The 8,131-nt window shown below is 35.4% G+C and overlaps 4 protein-coding genes across 4 annotated transcripts; 1 reads left to right on the forward strand and 3 right to left on the reverse strand.

The window, feature by feature from the left end:
* Nucleotides 1–397: 397 nt before the first annotated feature.
* Nucleotides 398–2,482, reverse strand: LOC120767219 (THO complex subunit 5). The gene has a single exon (XM_040093034.1). The coding sequence runs from the start codon at nt 2,400–2,402 to the stop codon at nt 471–473; it is 1,932 nt and encodes a 643-aa protein (XP_039948968.1). The 5' UTR covers nt 2,403–2,482; the 3' UTR covers nt 398–470.
* Nucleotides 2,483–2,846: 364 nt separating this feature from the next.
* On the reverse strand, nt 2,847–3,780 carry LOC120768460 (transmembrane protein 138). The gene is made up of 4 exons (XM_040095161.1): nt 3,525–3,780; nt 3,390–3,462; nt 3,138–3,309; nt 2,847–3,071 (listed from the first exon to the last, which is right to left on the reverse strand). Exons 1-4 carry the CDS (start codon nt 3,656–3,658, stop codon nt 2,962–2,964), a joined length of 489 nt encoding a protein of 162 aa, XP_039951095.1. The 5' UTR covers nt 3,659–3,780; the 3' UTR covers nt 2,847–2,961.
* Nucleotides 3,781–4,161: 381 nt separating this feature from the next.
* Nucleotides 4,162–5,060, forward strand: LOC120768141 (60S ribosomal protein L24). The gene is made up of 3 exons (XM_040094698.1): nt 4,162–4,207; nt 4,367–4,442; nt 4,505–5,060. The coding sequence occupies exons 1-3, from the start codon at nt 4,203–4,205 to the stop codon at nt 4,892–4,894; spliced, it is 471 nt and encodes a 156-aa protein (XP_039950632.1). The 5' UTR covers nt 4,162–4,202; the 3' UTR covers nt 4,895–5,060.
* A 654-nt stretch (nt 5,061–5,714) lies between these two features.
* LOC120768139 (protein disulfide-isomerase A5) lies at nt 5,715–7,868 on the reverse strand. Its single transcript, XM_040094697.1, has 4 exons — nt 7,669–7,868; nt 6,972–7,617; nt 6,307–6,912; nt 5,715–6,248 (listed from the first exon to the last, which is right to left on the reverse strand). The coding sequence occupies exons 1-4, from the start codon at nt 7,693–7,695 to the stop codon at nt 5,962–5,964; spliced, it is 1,566 nt and encodes a 521-aa protein (XP_039950631.1). The 5' UTR covers nt 7,696–7,868; the 3' UTR covers nt 5,715–5,961.
* Between the last annotated feature and the right edge of the window lie 263 nt (nt 7,869–8,131).

Consider the following 8,131-nt stretch of genomic DNA (forward strand, 5'->3'; position numbering starts at 1 on the left):
AGCGAGAACGTTATTAATAACAAATTCATATACGTTTATATTGTATACAATGCAAAACATTTTATATAAAAATATTTAATTAATTAGCATTAATCCTTCGTACGTACATATATACATATATTAATCATTTCTCTATCTACGACACGCATATATAATATGTTCAATAAACATGTCTTGTGGTTTATAAAAAAGTAATTTATCACTATTTGACTTTTGTTCAATTCCATTTACTGCAAATTAAAATTTACTTTTAAAACAATACAACTGTTTTTGACTTTCAGCTGGCAACTTCGTTAACCTCCGCTGCACCGGAATAAATAAATAAATAACTTACTCTATGAAGTAAACTATTTTAAGTAATTTGAGTTTGCTTTATGAACTCTTAACCTATAACGAATAACGAAAAAAATATTTTCTTTATTTATATTTTATTTTTTATTACAAATCTATAGCATAAAAACTCTCACATACTATTGTTTAAATGTATTAACAGTGCCTCCTTCGATATAGCGATATGGTCTTGCACGTATACGTTTTGCGAATGCCTTTATGTAGTGCTTCTCGCGGTGATACTCAACTGGATTGTATAGTGGACCCTCCGTCTCCAAAAATATGTCAAAACTGTACATAGTGCGTACAAGTTGAGTCGCCAACAATGCCAACGGATGTTGCAATTGTGACTGTGTCAGAGAATTTGTCCAAAACTCCATTGATTTTACAGCAGCGCTGTTCATAGCATTATGCTGACCATTCCAATAAATGCAGATAAACCAATGGGGACTTTCAGTTGGAAATTTGCTACTTATGCTAACGAGGCATTCCATTTTGGCTGAACCGCGTACGACTACGGCGCGATAGAATAGCTGATTGACATTAACCAGTTCTTTGTCGACATGTGGCGATGAGGCCACATACTCTTCATAAGTGAGTGCTGTCCATTGTACGAGACTACAAGCGGGACGTGTGGTAGGCAAGCGTTCTTCTTTAAGATACATATCAATATGCTTTTGTACTAAAGCACGTATCTGTTTAATTAAATTCAAACGAGAATTCCACAATTGTTGAATAGATTTTATTAAATCGGGTATTAGTTTCTGCAATTTCGGCTGTTCTGTTGGTGTATTAGTCACGTTTGTATCGACAACTTCATGAAAAACTTCAATGCAACACATGGACTGCAGCCAACGATATGGACGTCCAAATTCCTTAGCTTTTAGATAATCTAGACATTCTTTTGTTGACATATTAATATTTTTCAACTCGTATTCTGCGCCGGGCACCGGTATACGGTCACCGAGATCCTCATCATTCAAATATTTAAGCACATCCTGTGTGAGTGTTGCATCGGCGAAATTTAGCTCAGTTTCACCCAAAGTTACCACCGTTGCAGCGGTGACAAAGCCCAAACGCTTAAAATAACGCAATTTAATTGCTATAGATTCTTCAGTGTTCTTCGTGCCGTTCCCAATCGTAAACCGTAACTCAAGTGGGTGTGGTTGCAACACGCGCTTACGTTGCTCTTGCATTAAATCCACAAGTAAATCACTATTTCCGCCATGTGTTTTACGCTTCTTTGTAACACTTCCTACCTCTACCTCGTCGGTGTCAGAGCTAGCCCCACTCTTAATTGTCTCCGTCTGTGCTGCCATTTCTAATTGACGCACATCATCTTCACTACCCACTACAATAACACAAACATCGCATTCTTTTGCCAACTCCAGTGCATGTAAATTCATATAAGCTAGATAAAGTGGTTGTGGTAGCAACTGCACTAACTGTTGCAATTTCCATTCACGATCCATAGGTACTTGCAATGCATCTTGCAGTGGACGTGTTGCTTTCAATAGAGTGCGCAATGATGGTGCGAACGATGTCAATTTCTCCGTTTTCAAAATAATATCTCTAAACACCTGTTGTTTGGTATTGAGCAGTTCCTTGCATTGTGCCGACAATTGCTTACGTAAATTTAATTCGCGCTCAAGGCGTGCCAAATGTTTGGCATGTCCTGACAACGGCGTCAAATCTGTGGGCATCAATGTTTTATCATCATCCATCTGCGCTTCATCGTCTTCGGGCACCAATTCAATATCTTCATCTTGACTTTTAAATTTGTGGCAATAGCGTATCTCACGCTTTAAATGGTTAACCTCGTACAGTAAGTTCTGCAAGTGTAGTCGATTGCTGTCCACGCGTACCTTTTCGCGATGTAAGTCTTCACGTCCTGAACGCAGACTGTATTTAACCATTCGATTTACTTTTTTAATCAACACGAAGAGCAGTGAAGCGTACTTGCGTTTCTCGGTCAGTTCATCTGCACGTTCACCAGTGCTATTTTTCATTTTCAGCACTTCTTCAAATATGCTGCGGAGGGTTTCAAAATTTTTGTGCAAGGAATCAGCCATAATGCTGTTAAATAAAAAAATTCTTATGAAGTGAAAATATTAATGTAAACTAAAATATTTCTTTGATAACCGATGATAGCGAAACAAAACTGTTGTGTTTTTGACAGATAAAACAGCGTATTATAAGTGTTGCATTTTTGTTTATAAATTGGTAAATGTTTGGAAAGGTACTTGATGAAATGTAAAAATTAAAACAAAATTAATTTAAAAACGTTACTATAATAAAAAATTGTACATAAAATTATATATAGATATAAGTTCTTAGTAGTGTCAATTAGGTTTTTTATAAATTTTGAAGTAATATTAAGTAGACTTTATTCAGTTTTCGCTGCTTATGCGATTTGAAAAAATATTTCTCCGAGTAGCAGATGCGCACTTCCGCTACGGAATTAACTTTGTCAAATCTCATCTTCACCTTTATTATTATTTTAAAAAATTCACACATTTTTGTACATTTGAATTAGATAACTTTATTTTGAGCGATTAATATTTTTAGACGTAAGTTAAGGAATGATGTTGTTTTTAGTTAAACTATTTATTATTCACTCCATAATACGAATTACTTTACACTCAGTTGTTCGGCAATCCAATCAATATTTTCCTCATCATAACGAGGATCAGATACAACTAAAGCCGTATGTTTACAGGCGTAGTAATAAACAAAAGAAACTGCAAATAGAATAAAAAAATTCAATATTATTAAAAAATGTACATATATATATTATATAAGTTTACCCAATCGCTGGAAAAATGCCAATGCTGTTAAAGTGCCTGACCAATCCGTATTTGGCGCCCACATAACATTGTAAACAATCCATAAATGTTGCGTGGCCGAAAGTATAAAATATGTCAGAGTAGTGATTAGAAAGAACTTACTGCTTCGGAAAATTATAGAGGCACCGCCGACCTGGAGGTAAACAAATTATTGGGATGTACAATTTTTTTGTAGAAAAATTTCTATACAAAAATTTGGTTAGTTTGGCTCACCTCATAGACGCAAGTTGAATGCACAGCAAAAGTGAAGAAAACATATTCACAAATAATGAGAATGTCTTGAGTGCTAAGGGAAATTGAAATTTAATTAACACCGTTATCTAAATTTAATTGCACAATCCTACTTACACATAAAAAACAATAGATAATTGAAGTTTATCACTTAGAAAAATATGCGCAAACGTATTGAAAAACAAATCAGCTAACAGAAATGTAAATTGCAGCAATAACAATAAGGAGTAACGTCGTAAAGTTAACTTCATATTATTAACTTTTAAAAAATAACTCCAAATAAAACAAGTCTACTTTGCTGTTTTGTTGACTTTTAACTCAATACTCTGACGTCAAAATAAAATTTATTTTTTTTTTGTTAATATTTGTTATTGGACCTTGATACAGAAACACTACTCCTACACGCGCATGCGTTGTCTCTAAAGGACATATGACAATATATTATAGTTTGAAATAAAGATGTTATATTACTACTTAAATATTTGTACATACAATGCTTTTATAGGTGGGTACAAATCAAATATTATTTATCAAATTTTTTGGAATTGTTCTCCAAAAAAAACCAATTTCTTATAGCGTTATAACAGTACACCTCATAAAGTGCTCATATATTTACATATGAAACACCCGTTGCTATGATTGATGACAGCTACGTTTATCATCTAACATTTTCCAGCTATCTGCCGCTAGGGGCTGCGCTACCCAGTTAGCTGGTGTTGTCAAACTTTGACACTTCACTGACAGCTGTCAATATCGCGCCCATTTCCGTTTCTTTCTACTGACAACAATAGCAAGATGAAGTACGTTTATTCGCCAATTGTAATTTTTTATTTCTTTATATTGCTAACATCACATTTGAAAAGTGAATTTACTATGCATTTTTGTTATATTTGTAACAGAAAATAATTGTGCAAAATGAAATTTGAGGCATATTAATAGTGGTTTATTCGTTTTTGCAGAATCGGATTGTGTTCATTCAGTGGGTACAAAATCTACCCCGGTCATGGCAAGACCATGGTCAAGATTGATGGCAAGGTATGTGATCATTTTGTTATTAATAAAAAATAGTGTTAAATGATATTCTTTCTCTTTTGTAGACCTTCACTTTCCTCGACAAGAAGTGCGAACGCTCCTACCTGATGAAGCGCAATCCACGTAAAGTCACCTGGACTGTTTTGTACCGTCGCAAGCACCGTAAGGGTATCGAGGAAGAGACCACCAAGAAACGTACTCGCCGCACTCAAAAGTTCCAGCGTGCCATCGTCGGTGCATCGCTTGCCGAAATTTTGGCTAAGCGTAACATGAAACCTGAAGTGCGTAAAGCTCAACGCGATCAGGCTATTAAAGTCGCTAAGGAACAGAAGCGTGCCGCTAAAGCTGCAAAGAAGACTACACAGCCCGCCCAGACCAAGGCTAAGGCAGCACCCAAACAAAAGGCTGCTAAGGTGACACAAAAGTCTGCGCCACGCGTAGGTGGAAAGCGGTAAACTGGTACAAACAGCTGAGACGTTTCATTTGCCTTGCAATTGGAATATGAAATATAAAATAATTACATATACCGCAAGAGTATAAGGAGTTAATTTTCTAACATGAAAAATATAAGTGAAAATATAAAAAACATCGTGCGATGAAAATTTTTGCCCGAAAACAAAAGTGACGTGAATTTAATTTAAGATATATACTTTTTTTTATAAACTAATTGGTGACAAGTAATTGCCGTATGGCGTGTGGTTCTATGTGCAGTTAGAAATCTTCGAAAATTAATAGAAATTGCAAAATAGCTCTATTTAGATGTCAGAATGGCAGAAATCTGCCGAGTTTCCAGTCCTTGGCCGGATAAAAAACCGCGTCCATTACGGTTACGTATGTAGATCCGACAGTCGTGGAAACGGAGCACTCTTTAGATCATAATTATCGGTAAACCGTTAAATATTTCATGTCAGATTTTAACATATTAAAAAAATATATTTTTAACAAGTTGAAGTAATTTTTAAAACATTTACAAGCGCAAGAATCTTCATTTGAATAGTAATTTGTCAAAACAATATTCATTTAAAGATCAAGTGTGTTCCAAAAAAAACCTCATAATGCTGATATTAATCCTTCGTTTTTTTTTTTAATAAAAAGGGTTCGCGTATTATAACGATTTAATATAGTAACTGCCGCTCCTATTTGATTCAATCCTACCTAACCCCAACAATGCCGTTATTCATCCAATGTCTACTAAATTGACAGCTTTCCATAAAAATATTTGGGAAGTTACAACGAAGTAACTGAAGTCAAAGAAATATTTTATTTTAATACAAATTGAATACTAAACATGATAGATTTTATTTATCAAAATTCGAGAGCACTGTAAGAAAAATCACACTTGAGTATGTATATAATAGATAACTTATAAAGATAATGCTCACAAGTAGCAAATTTGAACTTATAGTTAGGTAAGTATAAAAAAAGTTTTAGATTCACTTGTAGATTAATTTCGTTGGGTAGTAGTTAAGTTGAAATATACTTTCCAACTCATAAATTGCGATTACACACAGTTATACTGGGATCACAGCTCATCTACCTTGTGTTTGACATGTACAGGTTCACTGGCCGAAAGGTTTGGGTTTGTCATGTAGGAAATAAAATCCTTGCTGCTTCGTCCACCACTGTAATCGGCTTTCGTTTTTAAGTATGAAAAATAAACAATAGTGGGATAACCATTAACACCATGAGATTTACAAAGATTTTGCTGTTTGGTGCAATCAACAGCAGCAAGCACTATGCGTGGATCGTCTTTTAATGCCTCAGCAGCGGCACTAAATTCTGGCTTGGTTTTCTTGCAATGACCGCACCCTGTAAAATAATTGTATTGAGAGTGCACTAAAGGAAATAATTATTCTCCTTTACTTACAAGGCGCATAGAACATTACAAGTGCGTGTTTTTTACGTTTCAATGTGTTGAAATTTTCTTCGTTCAAAAAGAGCACCTCACTACCCTCCTCTTCTTCCCACGACTTCTCCGGTGGCGGTGGTGGTGGTGGTTCTTTCGGATCTTGCATAAACTCGATTATTTTTGCTGCATCCCGCACGTTAACATCAAATTTGAAAACACCATGCACAAAATATTTAAGCGTTGGATAGCCACGTACGTTGAATTGGCCAGCAATTGTTTTCTCTTTAGTAGCATCTAAAGCGGCCAACACACCAGGAATTTTTCGTTCTTTCATAGTTAGCGCCGCTTTCTCATATTCTGGCTTCATGCGCTTACAATGACCACACCAGGGCGCATAGAACATAACTAAAACGGATTTCTCATCTTTGAGTGCGGGTTCAAAACCTTGACTTGTCAAATGCACAATTTCAGAATTCGGATCAGCTGACCAATCAGCTTCCTTTTCCTTTTGAACAGGCGCTGCATCTGGATCTTTCATAAATGAAATTATACCCTCCTTATTATTGTCGCCTTCATACGTGCTTTTCAATTGTCCACGCTCGAAATATAATATGGTGGGAAAACCTAGTGAAAAAAATACATACATATTGCATGTCTTTTTTTTTAATAAACTAAGTGCACACCTGTTATATTATAGGCACGTCTTGCCGGTGCGTTCTCGGTACGTTCTACATCCATTGCAGCAATAACGTAGGGTTTACCTTTTAATTCTGTTGCCGCTTTAGAATAGTCGGGTTTCAGCCGCTTACAATAGCCGCACCATGGTACATAGAACATTACCAACATTGGTCGTGTATCTTTTTGCATGTGACGTTGGAATGATTTGTAGTCATCAAAGTGTAACACATCTGCACCCTCAGGATCCTCTTCCCATGGTAAATCTCCGGTGGGATTTCTCATGAAATTTACCATTGACGCAACACTGACTTGACGATCATAATCTTTATGAAAATCACCATCTTTGTAGTGTTTAAATATATAAGCGTTGGGAGAAACCTTTAACTTTTTACAAAGTTTCTTACGTTCACTTTGCAAACAGTCAATTAATACCATGGTTCCTGTACCACGTACTACATTTGCAGCTTCACGAAAAACCTTTAACTCAACAGGTGCTTCCTTCACACCCGCAACAAACAATACCAATACATTGGTTTTGGTACGAATTAGTTTTTTGAAATCTTTAAAATCTGCTATATCCTCTACTACCGCATTTTTAGAGTTGGTCTTGGCTCCGCTTTCTTTACTTAGCAACGCCAGCAATACGAATAACTAAAAATTAACCGTTAATAAAATATATTTTGGTCATATATTTTTTCTTACTAGTTTACTCCACTTCCTTATGCACATGTTTTCGGCGAATACTTAATTTATGCCAAAGCAGTGCATGTGTATCACATAAATATACGCTATCTTTCCGTATATCGATTTATTTTGTTTTAATAGTAAACTGTAATAATAAACTTTTAGAACATAATGACTTAAAATTTAAAATAACCAAAGTAAAGTAGCTACTACTTATACACCCACACAGCTGAGAGAAAATTTGATGACGTTAGAAAATGCCGTATGAGCAGCCGATAGAAAAGCCGGTATGCAGAGTTGCAATTTCAAGCAAACAAATTGTTTGGTAAGTGTTTATGGTTAACAAAATTAAAAAAGTATATATGTATGTGACCTGGTCTATGGAAAGGGGGCTTAGGTGTCAAAAAAAAGGAGAACAATTAATGAGATAACGAGAAACTGACGATTATTTTTTACAGCTTTTCCCAGAAAACTAGTTTTC

This window comes from Bactrocera tryoni, chromosome 2 (assembly GCF_016617805.1).
Source record: "Bactrocera tryoni isolate S06 chromosome 2, CSIRO_BtryS06_freeze2, whole genome shotgun sequence".
Lineage (NCBI taxonomy): Eukaryota > Metazoa > Arthropoda > Insecta > Diptera > Tephritidae > Bactrocera > Bactrocera tryoni.

Bases quoted from the DNA above. Each gene is read 5' to 3' on its own strand.
- LOC120767219 (XM_040093034.1), bottom strand. From the start codon at position 2,402: ATGGCTGATTCCTTGCACAAAAATTTTGAAACCCTCCGCAGCATATTT.
- LOC120768460 (XM_040095161.1), bottom strand. From the start codon at position 3,658: ATGAAGTTAACTTTACGACGTTACTCCTTATTGTTATTGCTGCAATTT. The intron at 3,463-3,524 runs GTAAGTAGGATT...AATTTCCCTTAG, and splicing joins TTATCTATTGTTTTTTATGT to CACTCAAGACATTCTCATTA. The intron at 3,310-3,389 runs GTGAGCCAAACT...GTTTACCTCCAG, and splicing joins ATTCAACTTGCGTCTATGAG to GTCGGCGGTGCCTCTATAAT.
- LOC120768141 (XM_040094698.1), top strand. The intron at 4,443-4,504 runs GTATGTGATCAT...TCTCTTTTGTAG, and splicing joins TGGTCAAGATTGATGGCAAG to ACCTTCACTTTCCTCGACAA.
- LOC120768139 (XM_040094697.1), bottom strand. From the start codon at position 7,695: ATGTGCATAAGGAAGTGGAGTAAACTA. The intron at 7,618-7,668 runs GTAAGAAAAAAT...GTTAATTTTTAG, and splicing joins TAAGGAAGTGGAGTAAACTA to TTATTCGTATTGCTGGCGTT. The intron at 6,249-6,306 runs GTAAGTAAAGGA...ATTATTTTACAG, and splicing joins TGTAATGTTCTATGCGCCTT to GGTGCGGTCATTGCAAGAAA.